Raw genomic sequence first — 21,359 nt, 5'->3', positions numbered from 1 at the left:
CGCACGCGCCGTTGAGACGTCTTGCAATGTGCGCGGAGGCGTGATGTACGCGTGCGCGCCCATGAAGATCCTGGCTTAGCCGCTTCTCAAGCCGGCTCTTGGCTTCGGCTCCACGTAGCCGTATCCGCGCGGGCGCGCCAGGTGCGCGCACGCGCCTATGCGAAAATTCCCAAGGCTTAATCCTCATGCTTCCTTTCTTCGTACCCGTCTTCTTTCTCTCTTTCGGTCCATTCCTGCTCTATATCCTGGAACCACTTAACACATAAGTCACGGCATCGAATGGCATCAAGAGAAGATTAGAAATGTATCTATTTTAGTGCAAAGCAAGCATGTTTTCATTCATGAGGCAAAACTTGGGAAGGAATGCAAAATCTTGTATTTTCATATGGAAAGTGTGTGGAATCATTGATAAAACCCCTGAAATCATCACAAGATCGATCCTCGAATTGGGGTTTGTCAATATTCAAGGGCGAATCTTTTTGAAAAGGAAGAGAATGATACGTGTTCAGAGGACATTTTTATTATTTTAGAGATAAGGGGCTGAATGATAATCTTATCATGTTCAGAATTTGAATTTTAGAAGAATTATATAATGCCGGGATTGGATATCAAGGAGATCAAGAGTTTATCTCAAAAATAATGGTGCAAAAGTGGCAGCAACACATAAGACCTATTAGGCTAAGCAAAGACAGCAAGAAACCCAAGAACAGCCTTCAAATTCATTGGAAAGACATAAATTCGAATTTAGTTTGTTAGAATTAAATTTGAATTGTTGTTTGGGTTATCAAAAGATTTGATTTGGTTTTATTTTATTTAATACTATTTTTAGGTTTTTTAAATTTAAATTAAATTTGATTTAATCCAATAAGATCACATATGATTTAAATTGGTTATCATGTCTTTAAGATTTTACATTTAAATCAAATCTGATCTAATCTAATCCAACAAGATCAAATCTTATTTAAATTAGTTATCTTATATTTAGGAGATTTAAATTAAGTTATCTTATCTTATATTTTAGGGTAATCTATTAGAAGTCTATTTAAATACTTTTTGTGAGATAATTTACACAATTTTTAATAAATAAATTTTATGAATGCTAATATACATGCTATTTTATTCTGTGATTGAGTGAGTGAGTAATTTGTTTTGCTTGTTGTATGAAAAAATTTGAAGAATCCAACTTATAGTAATTTTTTAGTGTTAGTTCTTTTAATTTTCATTCCTCTTATTTAGGTTGTCAAGGTTAGGTTATTTGAAGATCTAGTAAAAAAAAATTCTTCCAATAACCTAAGTTGCTAAGAACATGTTTCTTAAAAGTCTAATAAAAAATTTTTTATCTATCTTTTTATATTTTTATTGCATCTTTTTTTATCTCTTTTGTATTCTATCGTGCGGTGTCTTTTCTTATTCTTTTGTTCTTCCTCTATGTTTTCTTGTGAAATAACTTCATCCACGCCGTAATAAGCACCATCACATGCAGATATGTTAGATTCAATAGAATTTACTTTTTTTTTTCTTTTGTACCGAGAATTTTTATCATTGGCTTAATCATGTCAAAGAAAAAAAAGATAAAAATAAAATAAAATCATAGCAATTAGACCAAACAGAATGCTAAAAAAATAGGCTTTTTTATTTAAATAAATTATTTGGCCTACTATAGTACCTGATTCCCCTAAATGATTTTTTTGAACGTGAATCCCCTAAACTATGTAATATATAAATTGTCCTAGACTCGTGTATTTTAATCAATATATAAATCAATGTACCCTGGGACGATTTATGCATGAATTGCATAGTTGAATAAGGCATAAATCGTCCCAGCCCACTGTGTATTAGAAATAACATGTAAATCGTCCTAGGCTGATATGATTTATGCGTTTCAAGCTAAAACCCTCTACCCTGGCACGATTTACGTGCTTCTTCCTAATCCTCTACCCCTAGCACGATTTACATGCAAATTCCAACCCCACAATACCCTGTCACGATTTATGTGCAAACCTAACCCCCACCAACCCAGCACGATTTACGTGCATATATACACCCCTCAACAGCCTAGAACGATTCATGTGTTAACCCCCAACCTTACTTACCTTTCCACGAGTAATGTCTCATTCGTGAGACCCCATTACCGGTGAGGAGGTTAGTGGAGGGGAGGAGAGCTATGGCCAAAAATTGAAGGAAGGGTGTAGTCGGCGGCGGTGGAGGGTTGGTTAGGCGGTGGAGGGTTGGTTAGGCGGCGAAGGGGTGGGCTCCGGTGGACGGCATTGACGGTGGCCCACGGCGGAGGATTGAGGTGCTAAGGGCGGCGGTTGAAGGTTAGGTTGGTGGCGGTTGAAGGCTGGTTTGGTGGCGTTGGGGGGCGGTGCAAGATGGCGAGGAACGAAGGTGACATGTACCGATTGAACGGCATCACGCACGTGGCAGGTTTTATCGACGAAGAGGTTAGTGGTTAATTTGGTTTACAACTGATATAGTCAATGACGTTGATGTGTTTAGTTATAAGAATGTGATTCTTTTGAAAAAAAATGCTTGTTGTGTTAGAAATTTGTGAAACGTTAAGGTTAACATGCTTAGGATAGGTTAGGTTCATGTTTGGTTTAGGGGTGAGGTTGATTTTTGATACATGTTTTTAGTTGTTGTGCGATGTTGAGTTGTGATTGTGCTTGTTATTCTGTTATCAGCCAACCCGGTGTGTACGGACTATCCGTAGGCAACAAAAGATGATATTGCATGACCGTATTATGCCTTACCTAGATAGCGCTGGGTTGCTGCATGTTGCTAGGCTGAATGATTATTGGTTTAAGCTGGATGAGCCACCGATTAGTGCCTTTGTTGAGCAATGGCATCCAGAGACTCACACTTTCCACATGCCATTTGGGGAGTGCACTGTTACTTTACAGGATATGGCATATCAATTCGGCCTCCCTATTGATGGATTTCCAGTTAGTGGTTGTCTCAGTGACTTTGAGCAATTGATGGAGGATGGAAAGCCTGTGTGGCAGTGGTTTGAAGAGTTGTTCGGTGAACTTCCTCCTGTGGACTGTATCGATGAGTTCACCGTGTCGTATGGCTGGTTCCAAAACAGGTTCAGAGTCATGCCGACTGATGCTACGGAGCCCACGGTACAGGTCTATGCTCGTGGTTACATCATGATGTTGTTGTCCATGATGCTTTTTGGTGACAAGTCTGGGGCCAGAGTTCACTTACGCTGGCTCCCGTATGTTGCGGATCTCGATGAACTCGGAAAGTATAGCTGGGGTTCGGCCACGTTATGTTGGTTATATAGGTGTCTCTGCAGAGTTGCCAATCGGAATGTAAAAAACTTAGCTGGGACACTAGCATTGCTGCAGTCCTGGATATTCTGGAGGTTCCCCACATTTAGGCCGAGAGGGTTTGATGTCATTCTCTGGCCGCTTGCATCAAGGTGAGTATAATGCTTATTATTTAGGTTGATATACTTTAACTCCAAACATAATGTTTATTATTAATGCTTGAATCACTTTTACCGTATGTTTAATGGTGCCGACGTTGAATCTTGCAGGTGGGGTAGATATATGCCGTCATCAGATGAGAAGAGTCCTCGGGTCATTGCTACCCGACACAGATTGGACAGGTTGAGAGTAGATGAAGTAAGTATAACCTCCCATTACTTTTGTTCATGTTTCACGTTTTATATGGTTAAGTGTATTCATCACGTACTGTCTTTTGACATAACGATCCTACATGTTACAGTTTATTTGGATGCCTACTCGGCACTAGAGGTTATTCAAGTTGTCCATCCTGATATCCTTAGACCTGAGCACACGCATTTATGGAAGTCGACAACTGCATTGATTTACTTTTCCTCCATCGAGTGGCACCATGTTGACCGAGTCCTTTCCCAGCTTGGAGGAGTTCAACACGTATCTAAACCAGCCATCAACATTGATTTTTTGTTATCGAAGGATGGTCAAGGACCTACCCACTGGTTTCCTGAGGTCTTTGCCACATGGCATGAGTGTTGGGATCAGAGGCATCAGAGCGTGCTGACGTTTCAGTTGGTACCAGATCCACGACCCTCGGTTGAGTATCTTGATTGGTGGTATAGGGTAGCCTGTAGATTTCTGTCGCATGATCGGGATTTAGTTGACCCTCGCCAGGCTGGGATCCCTGCAGATGCTCCAGTTCGGGGTCATATCGTTGTGCCCGCTAGACAGCAGGGACCAAACTTCGCGTGAGCGGGTTGGCACGCGATATAGCCAGCCTAGGGGCCAGCGAGGCAACGATGCCTTGGAGTTGGATGAGACACAGGGTGGCGATGAAGACCATGGGGGGAGTCAGAATCATCAAGCTGGCTGGGGACACGGCGGGGGGGATCCGGCTGGGGTTGGGGTGGTGGTGGTGGATGGTCTGGTCGAGGGGGTGGTGCATGTGGATCTGGTTGGGGGAGTCATTCTGGAGGCTCTGGTCGGGGTGGTAGAGCGGGGTCTGGTTGCGGGGGTGGTGCTGGAGGGTCTGGCCGGGGAGGTGGTGCAGCTGGATCTGGCTGGGGGAGTTGGGCAGCTGGAGGGTCTAGTCGGGGGGTGGTGTAGGTGGGTCTGGATGGGGTTGTGGTTCGCTACCTAGTGGGTTTGGAGGTGGGGGTTTCAGAGGGGGTTGAGACCTCAATACTGTTCTCTGACTTCTGCAGTCCGAACCAGATGGAGCAGGTATTTGGTGCGGGGAGTGATTTTTTTGCTGAAATACGGGAGTTTGCTAGCACAGATGGTGATTATAGGCCTCAGTTTGAGGGAGGGGTAGTGGATCTTAACGTTGATCTGAATGAATCGCCGACTACTTATCAGGGAGGTCCGTTTGCCATGGGTGGTACTCTGGCATCTGCCGTCCAGGGACAGACACACACAGCTGCCTGACCAGCCCGATCGTGCTTCTGGGATGAAGGTTCAGCCACCAGAGACATATGTACCGGTCACTTAAAGGAGGAAGCACATCATCAGGCCAGCCAAGTGTAGCACCGGGTCACATATGTGTTAGATAGTGGGGTATTGCTATGTTATTGTTATGGTATTCATCTAGTACTTTTGACTTTTGTTGATGTTATGTTGTTATTTAGTACTGTTGTCGTTTCATTATTGTTATGTTGTTATTTAGCGCTGTTGCCGTTTCGTTATTGTTATGTTATTATCTAGTACTATTGTAATATTAATGGACTATTTTGAAAGATTGGTAGCTATTTTGTTATCATGTTATTCGCATGAGTAGTGTCTGATGTTATTATACGTGTTGCCCAAAATGTGAGGCCATTGAAGTAGATGCATCAAAGTAAACAAAAGTGAAATTTAAACCGACTTAAACGAGGTCATTAACAACAAATGAAGTGAACAATAAAGAACAACATTAAATGCAAATTGTAAAGTATGACATCAAGCAACAAACTAACTATCATAAGGCAAATAACATAACATAAACTATAATGGTACTTGAGGGTCTATGCATTGCTCCCTTCATGAGGACCGGATGCACCTGCGCGAAGGGGACACTGTCTCCTAGTATGACCTGGAACCCTACACATACCACATCTCTTCACAAGTGACCCCACCGGTAAGTTCCGTGTACCCTTCAGGACGGTATTGATATACTCAGATATGTTGGTTGTCATGTGACCGTACCGGCGCCCACCATCCCGATCTTGGGTCCACAGCGCTAACCCAATCCGGTTACACCACTCAACCATAGCCGGGTCTTCGGACCTCAAGATCTCCATGTAATATTCATGCTCCTGTTCAGACTTTGCATAGGCTACATTCACCATAATCTTCCGTGCATCCTTGGATTTAAAGTTAAGCACAAAATTAGCAGCTATGTGCCTAGCACAATATGCACGATAGGCGGCCGGTGGGAGCCACCCACCGTCTTCTGCAACTAACGTGGCCTTGATTGCATTGTGGCAGTCAGATATAACTAGAATGCCCGGCTGCGGCACATGTTGGCAAAGGTGAGTAAGGAAGAACTTCCATGAATCCGTGTTCTCACCCTCGACTAGTCCAAACGCAACTGGGAGTATGTTCGAGTTTCCATCTTGTGCAATCGCCATGAGTAACGTACCGCCATACTTGCCATACAGATGGGTACCATCAATGGATATCAGTGGCTTGCAATACTTGAATGCATCAATGCATGGCGGAAATGTCCAAAACAATCGATGAAAAAACACCCTCGACTCATCAACCGTATTACCAGACCTTACAGGTGAAGTACGCCATACTGCAATACTGCCCGGTATGTACATCTAAACCCCGATTATCCACCTCGGAATTATGTTGTAAGATTCCTCCCAATCACCATAAATATGTGCAATCGCCTTCTGCTTAGCCATCCACACCTTCCGGTAGCTGGGTTTGAAACCATATGTCGTTGAGACCACATTCTGCAGTACTTTCACCGAGATTGTTGCATCCACCCTGACCAATGATAGAATTAATGCACAGATCACATGATAATCAAGCTACCTATGGTCGGTGGACAACTCGGTTGCAAGACATGCGTGAGGCCCATTGTACTTCCGGACTTCCCAGTATCCCTTCCAATGCCATATAGTCACGCGTATCAGCCAATTACACCCATTCTCAAATTGGACGCACTTCTCGTGATACTTCAACTGGTCCGACTTAAACACCATATACTGAACACCACGGCGGATATTATAATTCTTCACCATCGACACTGCCTCCTCCTTACTCTGGAACCGCTGCCCGACCTCAAACTCCTCTGTCCCATGCATATCGTGCTCGTCTCTGTGAATAGTTGACATTTGTCGACCTAAAAATGCTGGTTGATTCATCGCCTCAAGATCCAATGTAGAGAAGTGTGGAGGGTACTGTTGTGTCTGAGAACTTGTTTGGCCTTGCGATCTCCCAACTGGTCTTGTGTCATCCTCACCGTCAGATTCATCACCAATAATGGGTGGTTCCGAATCTGAATCATCATCGCCAATGGCCTCAGCAAGTGGATCCCTATCTCTGATCTCCATGAACATAGTTGCACCATCCAATACCGGTCCCTCTCTGATTGCCGCTGCAAGCTCCCTGAAGGTTCGCACATCACCCAAGCAATCTCCATCTTCAGCATGAACAGCCAGATCGGCTGCAAATGAAGGAGATGAAACGTGGGCGGTGATGTCGTGACAGATTGGAATGGCACTTGAAGCACCATCTACCCCGACGGTGGGCAGATTTGGAGCAGATCCACCGGAGCTACCCTCCACATCAGCCATTTTCGCGAACAACTCCATAGCCCCCAAATCTGGAAATCTCGATTGACTGTGAAATATAACATGAATGTCGTTATAGCCTAGCATCTCATATTTTCCAAACTTCACATAACCTTGCCTGAGTGAGATATGGATCCTAAAGAACATCTGCTTCACAAGCTTTTTACTGCACTTCCCTAACTTCTGTAATATGCTATTTCGTAAATCATCTAAACTCGTTGATGGATTTATGAACACTCCAACCTGTTTCTTGCTACTGAACGTTACACCCTCACTTGTGTTTTCATCAATCTTTCCCCGATGATGAACTAACAAGAACACACTCTCAGCCATCTTTTCGCAACCCTCAGCTGAAATATGGCTCGACACAGATGCTCCTCCTGTATTTATAGGCTCTTCCAACACATAAATCATTTCATGGTATCGGGTATTGTATTTATGCATGTAAATCGTTCCACACTAACGTGTCTTATCATAGTAACACATAACTCGTCCTAAGGTATTGAGGGATAAAATTTTGCACATAAATTGTGATAGGGTATTGCGGGATTGGGATTTGCACGTAAATCGTGCTAGGGGGTAGAAGGTTAGGAAGCAGCACGTAAATCGTGCCAGGGTAGAGGGTTTTAGGTTGAAACGCATAAATCATATCAGCCTAGGACAATTTACATATTATTTCTAATACATAGTGGGTTGGGACGATTTATGCCTTATTCAACTATGAAATTCATGCATAAATTGTCCCAGGATACAATGATTTATATATTGATTAAAACACACGAGCCTAGGATGATTTATATATTATATGGTTTAGGGAATTCACGTTCAAGAAAACCATTTAGGGGAATCAGGTAATATAGTAGGCCAAATAATTTATTTAAATAAAAAAGCCTAAAAAATAAACAATTTATACTTTTAAATAAGCATATTAGAGACCAATTAAGTTAAATCAATTTATGCTTAGAAAAACGAACACATTAGCACTAATAACAAATCAAACCGAATGAAATGGATAAGAGCAAACAGAAAATAATCCCCATAAACAAGAAAGAGCCTTGCTTAATCAGCTTCAGTCCTCCACTAATTCTTTCTTATGCAAACTGTGTTGGATGAACTGTCACATTATCCTTTGAAAGCACCATCTCAGCATCGTCTCGCTCATGAGGCGAGATCTACTTAGCACTAACACATTGCAGCATAACTCTAGTAGAACCCTAATCAAATTATATATATTAAAAAATTTATCAAAACTCAGTTAAATTTGTGATTAGAATGATACAAATAAAAAATCAATTTGATAGTGAAGCATTCAATTGAATTGTACAAACCCAATTGAAATACAATCGAATTGAAATCGAAAAAATTATGAAGTGAAGCGGTGTAATCGGCATGTCGGATAAATCATGAAGCTTTGATTCTAGCATCATGAAGATGAAAATAGGAAGTGAACTAACATATGAAATAAACACAATCAACTAAAATAAAATCCAATCTGATTCTCAAAAAATATACGCCTACAACTAACAAGCATTTAGGTCATAGGTACAAGCCAAGTTGAGTTTGGAAGATCGAAATATGATAAACAATTATTAAGAATTAGTAGCAACACATACCGCAAAAAAAAAAAAGAAGAAGACAAGATGGATCTCCAAAGACGAAGATTGGAATCGAAAAAGAAGTAGCTCACCTTTCGCCAGAGATGGAAGAGAAGAAATGAAGAAATCGGAAGAAAAAGAGTAATCGAGTAAAAAATCAAAAGTTTCAAAAAACCTAAAATATGCCAGCGAATGGTTCACGTTTACTAGAAAGCGGCGACGGCGAGCAACAAGCAAGTGGCAACGGCGAGCGACAAGCAAGCAGCGACAAGATTGAAGACAACAGAGAGAGTGTGTGACTATGTTTATGAAAAAGCTACAGGGTGGTGTATGTGATACTGGTTCTAGAAACAATGGAGTTTAGGGTAGAAACAGAGACTTTGGGAGAAGAAGAGGAAGAAATAGCGACCGATTTAACGACCGATTAATTTATAATATTATGATTTAATGATCAATTAAGTTTGTCCAAATATTTTGTTCGTCATTAAATCGGTCACTAATCAATAAAAATAGCAACCGATTTAGTAACTAACTACTTTAAACCTGGATTTTATAGTTGATTGCTAAATCGGTCGCTATATTAATTCTTAGCAACTAATTTTGCGATCAATTTCCTAGCGACCAGTTTAGTGACCGACTATTTTTTAGACTATTTTCATGTTGGTAGCAAAACCGATCACTAAATTAAAATATCAACCAACGGCCCCAATGCCTAAGTATTTTGTTTTGGTTGCTATGTAAAAAAGTAGCGACCGATTTTAGCAACCAACTAGGACGACTTTGTTATCGGTTGCTAAATCGGTCACTAATTTTTTTTTAGCGACTGATTTAGTGACCAATAATGGGTGGTCGTTGAATTTCATTTAGCGACCAATTTTTTTTGTCCTAAAAAATTTTGATTGGTTATAAAATTGGTTACTAATAGTAATCAATTTTGTAGATCACTAAAATAAGTCACTATTTTAAAACTTTCTTGAAGTATACCAAAAGTATGTTAAGATATATAAAAGTTGGAAGCTTGGAGTATGGAGGCAACTATGACTGTGTAAGGTACTAGAGAGACGAAGATGCTTAAAGCAAGAAAAGGGTGAGTCCGTTAGAGAAGATGAAGTGTAGAAATACAAAAAGTGTAAGGAAAGTGGATGCTTGGGCTTTTATAAGCGTAACTTAGAAGATGGAACATGAGAGATAGAGGGAGCACAAAGAGATTGATTAGACATGGGGAACGTGCACGCATTTAATAGGGTAGTGATAATAATGATAGTTATTTACTCAAGGAGTGAGAGAAATATAAATTTATTTCGCCTACGTCAAAGGATCGATCATACTTCTTTGAGAAAAATCTCAACAATAACAATGATCTTAGGGGGTGGGGGGCAATTTTTCGGTCAACATTAATTGTGTCGAGGACAGAGAATCGATTAAGGGAGTTCAATGGTTAGCATCGACAAGAAGTAAGTCGATCGAAAAGGTTGAGAACGAAGCTTGCAAAATGGTTATTAAGTTTGTGATCGGTAGGAACAGTTACTATCCAGAGTATATGAAGGTCGACACATGATAAGATTTGATTGGTTGAAGATGTCTATAAATATAGTGACAAATGATGGACAAAAAGTTGAAAATTTCACTCAAAAACCACACTTATTATTGTCTCACATATCTCAGTAACTTTCTGCAATTTTATCTAATCTAGTTTTCTGTGTAGGTTTCCTTCCACATGTTCTTTATATTCATTATAATTATGTGTTCTTTATTTTCTGCAAAGTCATCTTTTTTAGTTTTGTTTTATCAAATTCTTCTTTGTTGTAACTTGTAATCTTTATTCTGAATTTTTGTAGAATTTTTCTGTATTTGTAAATACTTTGAAATTTTGTAAAGTGTTTTTAACTTTATTTTATTAAGTAAAATTCGTTTATTCTCTTATGCATATTTTTTATTTTACAAAACTTCTTTTTCATTGACAAAATAAAGATTTAATACACGTAAAACTGATACTTATAAAAGGAGTAGATTTTGTTCTTATAATATAAATTTCAAACCATCTTAAATATTTGTAATGATCAAATGTGTCTTATAAATTTCGATTACTAAATATCTGGATAACATATATATATATGAATGAACTATTATTTTTACTTATGAATGTTTAAAACAATAATAAATTTATCCAAGAAAAAAAAGAAATTAACTTTATTGACATATGTAAAAATGCACAAATAATTAAATCTAATGACGGTAATTCATTAGCAAAAAATAAGTTTCCAAAGAAAAGAAAAAGACATCATATTTTCATCCAAAAATTTTTAAAGAATAATGTTAAAAAGTTAGTATATTTTGTGATTTGTAATTATTAATTAATTATTATTAATATTTTTAAAATTATATTTAATAATATAAAATTACATATTTTTTTAATAATTAAATATTAGACTAAATTTTATTAAAAATGTTGGCTGTCAGACATTCTCTTATTCAAATGTAAGGCATAAGTCACCAAAAAAAAAATGTAAGGCATCATAATCTCTCTCTTTCTTGCATCGATCTTTCTCTCTCATTCGTGTCTGTCCATTGTGCTCTTCATCCTGAAATCAAAGACTTTTAAATCTCACACAATTAAACACGAGAAACACACCTTTAATTTCTCGCCTCCGTAGCTCTCTCTCCCGTGTCCAACGCCAAACTGCACGTCGTAAACGCAACTTAGACACACGATAACAAAACAGAGAAAAAAGGAAAAAATTAAAAGGAAAAAGACAAAAAAAAAAAAAGAAAAGAAGAAGAAAGAAAGACGCATTAATAAATAAACAAAACGAAACATTGTTTGCGCTTTCGTTGCTTCGCTTCATTTGCTACGATTTTTGGATTTTTTTAATTATTTATTTGTGGAGAATTATGGGTCTTGGGATGAAATATGACGAAGAAAGCAAGGTGGTTGACGATGGAGGAGAGGGTGGCGGTGGTGGAGCTAATTCGTTTGATTCTGTCTCATGTTCAATTTGCCTTGACGCTGTTATCGATAATGGGGATCGATCGTTGGCTAAGCTTAAATGTGGCCATCAATTTCATCTTGGTGAGTTAATTCATTTCTAAATGTATGCATATGGTTTCAATTCACCATTTGGAATGATATATATATATATATATATATATATATATATATATATATATATATATATATATATATATATATATTGCATTAGAATAATGGAGCTTGTATTTCATTTCCTCATGGCATGGTTTTGAATTTGAAGGGATTTTTTGGAGTTTTAGCTAGAAAAATTGAGATCTAAAATTATAGATATAATGCAATTTTGATGTAGAAGAAGAAATATCAACTATGCCTATGCATGACTTTGATTATTAATGATACGCTCGTAGGAGCTAGTCGCTATCCTTTTAAAACTCAGGTGTAATTCTTATATACACATTAAGGAACGGAGTAATGCTGCCTCTATATTAATTTATTACTAAAATATAGTTAAAGAAAAAAAAAAGATATAATTTGAAAAAAAAAATGATAAAAAGTAAAATTACTGGTTGTCAAAAAATTAAAATAAAAAGTAAATAATGTGTACTTTAGAAGGATTAAAATCTCTCTGAAGTGAGATGATTTTTTAGGTTGTAGGACCCTCTTACCTTTTGCTGTGGATGTGTTTTGATTATATGATCATGGCTAGGCTAAACAACACAACTTTTCTATAAATGTCTTTCTCTTTCGAAGCATTAAATACAATTGGATATTTTCGTTCAGATTTGTTAGACTTAATGTTTAATGGGATGAATTCTTGCATGTGTGTTGTCACTAGGCTGGTTTGTGTTTAAGAATAGAATAAGACAAAATATTGAGAATAAGATAAAAAGAGCAGAAATATAAAATTTTGTGTTCTTGTATTCTGTTTAGTGATAAACAAAAATAAATTATAAAAATTTAATTTATTTTTATTTTTTCATCAAAAAAATTTGAGAAAAAAATATAATAATAAAAGATATAATTATGAAAAATTAACAAGAATAATAAAAGAAAAAATAAAAAATAAGTTGTGTCATTTGTTAGTGTCTTTGTGTCTTTTCTGTCAAGATGGACACAAAATACACTAATTCAGTGTCTTTGGATATAATATATCTATATCTCATCTGTCAAACACGATTTTATATCTTTGTGTTCCTGTCTCTATGTCCCGTCCCCGTAAACAAACGCAGCCTATAAATACATGCAGATTGTGTTGTTTATCGTTTTTCGGCAAGGAACTTAGGAAGTACATTATTAGGGTCAGTAATGTCATAAAGACAAGAACAAGATACAAAAAAGAGGGTATAATTATGATTATGATAGGGACAATAAGTTTCAAATTGAGCAAGAACTTTTTTTTTGTTTCTCAGTAAAGCAACTACAGTTGTAGAGCTAAAACCTCAAACGAGGTTATGGTCCAACGATAGTTTAAAAAAGAGTTAAGTATGATTTTGGTCCTTAAAATTTAGGCTAAAAATTTTATTCGTCCTCAATATCTTTTTTGTATTAGAATTCGTCCCTAACATCCATTTTGATTTTAAAATTGTCCTTTGGACAATTATACCCTCACCCCACCTATCACAATCTCCTCAAAACGATGTCATCCCACCTTCGCCTCACTCTATCACTATCTCACTCCCCTGACTTTTTTCCCTCTCCCTCTCGCCCCCACTCTGCTTCTCCTATTCCTTCACGCGCTCCCTATGAGCTCCGATCGAGATGGGACAACGATAAAAACCTGCTGCTGAGCTTCCAGTGAACCAACCAGTGGTAACGGTGGTGGATTCCCTCCCCGCCATTGCCCAACTCTCCCTTTCTCCTCTTTCTTCCTCTATCTCTGCCTAATTTTTCTTTCTTTGTTTGTTTCAAAAAAGAAAATATGAATGTTGTATTCTTGTTGTTGCTATTGAGGGTTAACCAAACCTATAAAAAGATCCATTAAGCGGTGATAGGTGATAATGGAGGGAATGAAGTCGTAATTAGCTTGGATCAAAGAAAGGGCACAAGCCCAAGTTCGGTACGGGGTTCAAGAAGGAAAGAGGCGGGAGAGGAGAACGTTGAAAGTGCAGTGGTAAGGGAGGAAGCCGGGGGAAATGAAGAGGAAGAAGGTGTTGTAGGCTTCATCAAAACGGTGGGCATCGCAGAGAAAGTGATAGTGGCAAGGTTGCAATTGTGGAAGGTTGCTGGAGGGTGAAAGGCGAAGGCGGAGAGGCGTGGGACAGAGGAGAGGCGGGAGGTTAGATTGGTGAGGAGGGAGACGGAGGTGCGACCGGGGAGGTCAGACGAGGCTGGGGAGAAGAGGAGGGAGGTGAATTGGAAGAAGTTAGGAAAGGGGGAGAGGGGCAGTAAATTTGAGAACTGATGATGGTGAGTGTAAATAAGTAGGAGGGTATTTTTGCCCAAAAATTAGAGATATGACGATTTTAAAATTAAGTTAGACCTTAGGAACAAATTCGATTGCAAAAAAAGTTGGGACAAATAAAATTTTTGGCCTAAATCTTAGGGACCAAAATTATACTTAACCCTTCAAGAAATTACAACAATTACAACAACATAAAAAACACAAGTTAGTATTTAAATTCGTACCAAAAGTTGCATTTGCATCTTGATCTGGTCCTCAAATTTCCAATCTATTCAATTTATCCCCGCAACTTTGCATCCGCTACTCACGTTAATTTCTAATCTTGTTTTTGTCACAGAATTGTTAACGACATGCTAAGATGGACTAATGACAGCCATGTTAAACTATCTAAGAGCTATCTGATGTGACAATTGAAATTTTTTATCTCAATTTGTTTCCTAAGAAGTCCTTAAGTGAAGTTATGGTTATAGTTTCAAAGATTTCATTAGGAAAAAATTAAGATAAAAAAATTTTAATTGACACATCAAATAATTATTACTCATTAGAAAGTTCAGCGTGGTAATCGTCAGTTCATTTCAGCATGACATTAACAGTTTTATGACAAAAATAAAGTTAGGGACTAACATGAGTTACGAATACTAAGTCCAAATTGAATATTCAACTCAAACATAAAACAGAGGCTCATAAAGCTTATGACACATAGATTCGATTGCTCCCTCCACTTCAACTTAGACAACATCATTCCATACTCATGATAACGTGACTGACCATTCAACACCACCAGTCCACCACAGCATCGACACCTCATTTTTCTCTTTCATTCGACCTTTGAATTTCATATTATCAATATGCACTTTTAAGGTATACTATACCACGCTCAAGCCAACCTTCGGCATGCCAGCCGAGGAAGTCCTCACTACCTCAAACAAAAACACTAAGTGGGTGAGGAAATAGGTCAAATAATGCCATTGAATCATATAATGTATTATGTTTATAGTAAGAAAGTTTATATATAAATCTTTTTTATCATTTTGTGTATAGTCTTTTTGGATTTCTATCTTTCACCATTTGTTTACATGTTCAAATTATCTTTAGGTGAAATTCTACCGTCTTTTTAATAATATGCGCTACACTAACTTTTTTTTTATATCTTTATTTCTTATTTTGTTCATACACATTTGGCCGCACTAAACTTATGCCTATGCTCATTTTTTATCGTCTAATATTTTATTTTATATAACATAGTTGGTCTAATAATAATACAGTTTAACTATTCTCTCACTTTAAGCAACTCATTTAAATTCTATCTTTTACATCTTCATTGTCTCAAATATTTCCGACATTATTACAAACCTAAAATAGTCACTAATCATCAGTCTCTCCCTTTCCTTAATTATAATTCATAAATTTTGAATCTCACAAATGGTAATTTAACTTTACTTCTAGTCAAACATTTATTAGAGCATACCTTTTTGTTATTGAAAATGACCCCATTTCTTGTAATCCATAGCGCCCACAACGCGCATAAAAACTATGTTCCATTTCTTTTCGCTATCTTCCTTTGCAACACTGGCACAAAAGAGGTAATAACAAAAATTTTAAATTTATCATATTTTCATATCAATGTATTCTCACTCCCACTTCCTAGATTCTTAGATAATAAAACACAATGCAATTCATTAAACTTGTGGCCACTTATGGCTTTCATGTCTGGATGGATACTTGTTTGAGGCCTTGATATGTGAATAGTGTTGTTTAATTGTATACATAGGTTGCGCAATGAGACAATGTTCGCTACCATCGATGATGTCAATCACATGTTCTATGAACTCCTTTTGCATGATTGTTGTTGGATTACGAAAAAGATCACATAAGTGATCGAGGGTTGTATTTCCTACCGATTCAAACAACATGAAAATTCACGTGCAGTTATTTTTTTTTAAATTGATAATTAAAAATTATTAGATGATAATTTAATTAAATTTATCAAATTATCTAATAATTTTTAACTATTAACTTTATATAAAAACAAATTGAATTTGAATCTTCACTTCCAAACAATCGCACTAATATAATTATTTTTTGGATTAATAATATAATTTTTATTTTTATCCAAACCTAAGTGCAAGTGCGCATCTTGGGTTTACAACCCATGGCCTTAACTGCTTTTTTTCGTATTACTGAACATAGGAGGTCCGAAAGGCCGAAAAGAAAACAAACAAAACTAAACTAGTGACCGAAAGCTCCATAAATATCAAGAAAGTACTTCCATGAGACATGATAGCGGCAAAATTAGTGAAATTTAACGGGGTATTTTTTAAGACAATTATAAAGAATAAATAGTTAAATTTGTCTACGAAAGATTATCTATTTTTTAAATTGATTTTCGAAAAAATTTTTTAATTAAATTTATCCTTCAAAATTTTTAAATTGGTCTATTAGTCTTTTTATCACTTTCATTACTCATGGCGTTAGAATTTGCTACATACACTTGATAGTAATAATTGACTACTAAATATAATAAGTTTATCAAATTAGATTAAATCATCTTTAAATTGATGAATTTTAATGCTTCAAAGTCCTCTTCAATATGGAATTGATTTAATCTAATTGTATAAATTTATTATATTAACAACCAATTAAGACTATTAGGTGATATAATGATCAATGTGTCACTTAATGTCTTACATCAATAAATTTTGACGCCATCAGCAACAAAAACAACAAAAGAACTAGTGATTAACTTAAAATGTTTAAAAAAAAAATTGATTAAAAAAATTTTTCGTAAATTAATTTAAAGATTGAGTCAAGAACGAAATTTGATAATTCACTCTAATTACAAGTGTTAGAAGGACAAAAAATATAGTTTTTAACGTTTAAGTATATATATCAAGTAGTCATCATTACAACTTGGACCTATATGACCTTTAAAAATTCTCCATTTACCGAAGCTATATATGTTAACGAAGCTATTCAATGTTGGGAATATGTGACGGGAAAATGTAAAATTTGGAGTATATACTAGTTTTGTAACCTATAGGATTAATATCATGTATGTTTAATGTCAATACTTCTTGTTTTAATTTTCTTATGTAAAAGCTAATAGCTCTATTGGCATGGCATCTTATCTTACGCTTATGGATACTATCTTTTTATCATTCAGATTGCATTGGTTCAGCATTCAATATGAAAGGAACAATGCAATGCCCTAATTGTCGAAAGATTGAGAAAGGTCAATGGCTTTATGCTAATGGTGGCCGGTCATATCATGATTACAGTATGGATGATTGGACCCATGATGAGGACCTTTATGACCTTAGCTACTCTGAAATGGTAATTGTTTTGTTTGATTCAATGTTTTTTTCCATTTATGAGTTTATCACTTGAGAAAGGGAAAAAAAAAATTATAGACAAGGTGAAAAGAAAACTTACACGTAGAAGCAGGATTTTTATTTTTGATATGCCAATTAAGTTTGTGTAATGCGAAAAAATGAGACTTTGGCTGTGTAATTCATAAATATGGGATTTACAATGGTGTTTATAAAAATTAGTAAAATCGATTTGAAAGAAATGGTTAATAACGATTTCGGAAAAGAGAGAAGGTGAAAAAAAAATCAGGAACAGTTAGATTATTGATCAATGACTAGGATCAATGTCTAAATCTAGGACTATCAATTTTATGGTGTCAGATATTTCAAAAAAAAATTTGGCCTATTTAAAATCGTTAGTCACATTTTTTGTCCCTTTCTAAAATCGTCAATCACGATTTTTTGTGACAATGACAACTTCCATATAAGTGCATTACATCAAATTAGTGTAATATCATCATATTACAGTCCTCCTTTTATAATATCCAAAAAAAATTGCCCAAAAAACAATGTTATATAATTGATAAAATTTATTATTTTTTATCATTATTTAACCCACTCTAAATACGAAAGATTAAATTTTAAATTCTAATTCTTAAATCTTAAATTTAAATAGTATAAAAATAATGTTAATTACTGTTAATAAAATGTATCGGTCCTTGAAAGTTTGTCTCTTTCAAAAACCTACATTAATATCTTTCGGTGTATAATATTTAGTTAGAAATTCAACGCTAGCATTACTTCATTATATGGATGGAAGTTCAGGTAATCATTTTACTACATTTTCTTTCTGGGTGATTCTAATATCTTTGCAGTCCTTTGGAGTTCATTGGTGCCCATTTGGCAACTTGGCGAGACTTCCATCATCTTTCGAGTAAGCCTAACATAATAAGATATACCTACAAACTATTCTTTATTCAAATTACTAAATGTTCTGTTTTTTTTTTTTTTTTTTTTTTTTGGTCTTCCAGGGACGGAGAATTTTCATCAAGTGCATGTAATATCCCTTTTCCAGTTTTCTTTATTTTAGAACACCTCTAGATTTGACACTGAATATGCCATGTTTAACGGAATAATAATGAGATGCAGATCATGATATACTGGGAGGACAACATGCTGTATATGCTGAGCATCATAACACAGTTGTAAATTCTGTTAATCATCCTTGCCCATATATTGCATATTTTGGAGCAATACATCCATCTTCCTCCAACTCAGGTGGAAATGTTTCAGAGATTTCCACCTTCAGTCATTGGAATGGTTCATCTGTGCATAGCGACATGCCCACTTCCTACACATATCCTACATTGGATCTTCATTATCATAGTTGGGAACAACATTCCCCTCCTTTCTCTACATACACTAGTCGTCTAGTTGCCGGTGATCGCCGGTCGATATCTCCACGGACTCAAAGGCCATCCAGGGGTGGCTCAGATGTACCAAGATCAAGTTCTTATATGCATCCTCCTGGGGGTCACAGGTAACTACTTTAGATTTGGCGTCTATGTATTCCTAGTCTTTTTCTCAGTTGAATACTTGAATTTATGAAATAGTTTAAAGTTGGTTTAGTATATTGGGAGGAGCAAAATAGAAATAAACAGTTTTATACGAAAACAATTTCACGTGAAATTATGAATGTACTCCTCTTTAGTCTTTAGTATTAGATTTATTTATTTAATTTTTAAATTTTTTTACGATAGTATCTAAATAGTTATTTTTATCAAATAAGATCACAAAAACTCTTGAAATTTATTCAAATATATAGCATAATTAATAAGTAGTTACTTTAACGAAGATTTCATTATTGTTATATTGTTATCATGTGAAGATATTTCATTTTAACTATTGGATAATAAATTGTAGAATTTGATTTTTATATGTTATAAAAATGTTATTTTTATTTAAAATATAGCTAAACAAATAAGTCATCATAAAAAGATGTTTTTGGTATTTTCATTGGAGTAGTTGCCATTACATTCTCAACTGAAACTTTACTAGAGCCAAACTATATTCTTATATTCATGATATTAAACAAATTTTAGTTATATACAATAAATAATGATTCTTATTATATTTTGCTGCTTTTTTTCTGCAGTTCTTCTGGTTCTGTGAGCTCAGTTACTTCCTCAATGCTACCTCCTTATCCTGGTAGCAACGCTCGATCCCGTGATAGAGTTCAAGCGCTTCAAGCTTACTATCAATCACCAAATTCAACTACAACGCGAACACACGTTCCTTCTGGATCCCGAAGATCTGGTAATCATAGTGGATCACCTCAAATTGCACCGGACCAAAGCGGTTTCTTTTTTGTCCCATCAAGTTCTTCAGGTCGTAGTAGTTTTCCAGAAGATGCATGTCTCCCAAGTCGCTACCATGCTTGGGAACGAGAGCACATATCTTCTTTAAGCATTGTTGATAGAGATTCAGCCTGGAGACAATACCGCCAAACTGTTGGTAGGTCAGAACGCTCTAGCAACTATCGATTAAGGCATGGATCCGAAAGAATGCATTCCCATAATCGATGATATATTCCTCTTCACTGTGAACCAAGCATCCATTAGATAGTTTTCCTGGTTACTACGTGGCAGCGTGATGGAAATAAGATAGTCAGAAAAATCAGGTGTTATTTGGAGGAAATAGTGAGTAGAAAGAACATTATCAGTTGGCAAGGGATAAATGAAGTTTGATGGAAGTAGCTACAGGCCTACCGTTGTATCTGTAAGACTGTAATGGTCGACTATGTTATGTTTCTCATGGGATGTTTTATTTTTGAGAATTTGAGTAATTTTATATCTGCTGCGTGGCAGTGATCAAATTGTTGTGCAGTGCTAATGACTGAACCAGGGTAACCTTGAAGTTCACAGGAGGGTTTAGGAAATGTTTGATTTTTTTTTTTTAGTGCTATATGTGTTACAAAACACACCAATTATCATCACAGACAATTATTTCTATTCTATTTTTACTTCTGCCACATATATCTGCATTCATAATTTTTTAATGATAAAATGGTTGCTTAATTAGGGTTCAAAATCAAATTCCTTTTAGCATGAACTAAAGCCAAAGTAAAATTTGAAAAGTTAATGTCAAAGACATTGTTTAGGGTCGGAATTCCAAAGATGTTTAAAAATTTTTTTAACTATAAGAGATACAAGGGATGATTGTCATATGTTATAAATTTGATTTGCATGCACTTCTAGCTAGCGGACTCTAGCTAGCGGACTCTATTATGTTGTCAAGTCAACTAATAATAAGAATTAACAAAAAAATAAATTGTTTAAAATCTACTCGACGATTAATCCTAGATATACTTAATTGACTATAATTTTGTACAGTATACTAATTAAACTACTCCGCAGTTTAATTATGGATTTTTAAAACACAAACATCTATGAATGTGAGGGATAACATGACTGTCTGCAAGAAACCAATTGGGTGGAAAACAGGCAAGAGAGTTAAAACCCTTTATAAAACCAAGAACAATAAAAATAATTTAATTTTAATATATTGTCAGTGTTAAAATAATTTTACACGTGTATTCAATTACCACACCAGTAAAAATAATTATCTTTCATCTGTAAATGATCATTTAAAAAATTGGATATGATTGCACGACGATGTAAAATACTTTACTCTCAGTGCATCAAAATTAAACTCAAATAAAAATACGGTAAACATTATTGTTGATAAAATTTAGTGTTTCCTGCCAAAGATTTATACTAAGATAAATTTTGTTGAGCCAAACATCTACTGAAAATACAAAAAAAAAAAAGAG

General features: G+C 35.9%; 2 protein-coding genes across 2 annotated transcripts; one reads left to right on the top strand and one right to left on the bottom strand.

The window, feature by feature from the left end:
- Positions 1-5,470: 5,470 nt before the first annotated feature.
- Positions 5,471-6,271, bottom strand: LOC140182247 (uncharacterized). The gene has a single exon (XM_072228387.1). The coding sequence runs from the start codon at positions 6,269-6,271 to the stop codon at positions 5,471-5,473; it is 801 nt and encodes a 266-aa protein (XP_072084488.1).
- Positions 6,272-11,586: 5,315 nt separating this feature from the next.
- LOC112775263 (E3 ubiquitin-protein ligase IPI1) lies at positions 11,587-20,562 on the top strand. The gene is made up of 6 exons (XM_025818789.3): positions 11,587-11,917; positions 17,383-17,552; positions 18,403-18,461; positions 18,559-18,584; positions 18,677-19,067; positions 19,683-20,562. The coding sequence occupies exons 1-6, from the start codon at positions 11,740-11,742 to the stop codon at positions 20,110-20,112; spliced, it is 1,254 nt and encodes a 417-aa protein (XP_025674574.1). The 5' UTR covers positions 11,587-11,739; the 3' UTR covers positions 20,113-20,562.
- The last annotated feature ends 797 nt before the right edge of the window (positions 20,563-21,359 follow it).

Source organism: Arachis hypogaea, chromosome 19 (assembly GCF_003086295.3).
Source record: "Arachis hypogaea cultivar Tifrunner chromosome 19, arahy.Tifrunner.gnm2.J5K5, whole genome shotgun sequence".
In the NCBI taxonomy this organism is placed as follows: Eukaryota; Viridiplantae; Streptophyta; class Magnoliopsida; order Fabales; family Fabaceae; genus Arachis; species Arachis hypogaea.
Note: the sequence above shows the minus strand (reverse complement) of the source record. Positions and strands in the feature narration are given on the sequence as shown.

Excerpts from the sequence above, each read along its gene's own strand:
- LOC140182247 (XM_072228387.1), bottom strand. The coding sequence starts at position 6,271 with ATGTACATACCGGGCAGTATTGCAGTATGGCGTACTTCACCTGTAAGG.
- LOC112775263 (XM_025818789.3), top strand. The coding sequence starts at position 11,740 with ATGGGTCTTGGGATGAAATATGACGAAGAAAGCAAGGTGGTTGACGAT. Across the intron at positions 11,918-17,382 it reads TGGCCATCAATTTCATCTTG|ATTGCATTGGTTCAGCATTC; the intron begins GTGAGTTAATTC and ends TTTATCATTCAG. Across the intron at positions 18,462-18,558 it reads AGACTTCCATCATCTTTCGA|GGACGGAGAATTTTCATCAA; the intron begins GTAAGCCTAACA and ends TTGGTCTTCCAG.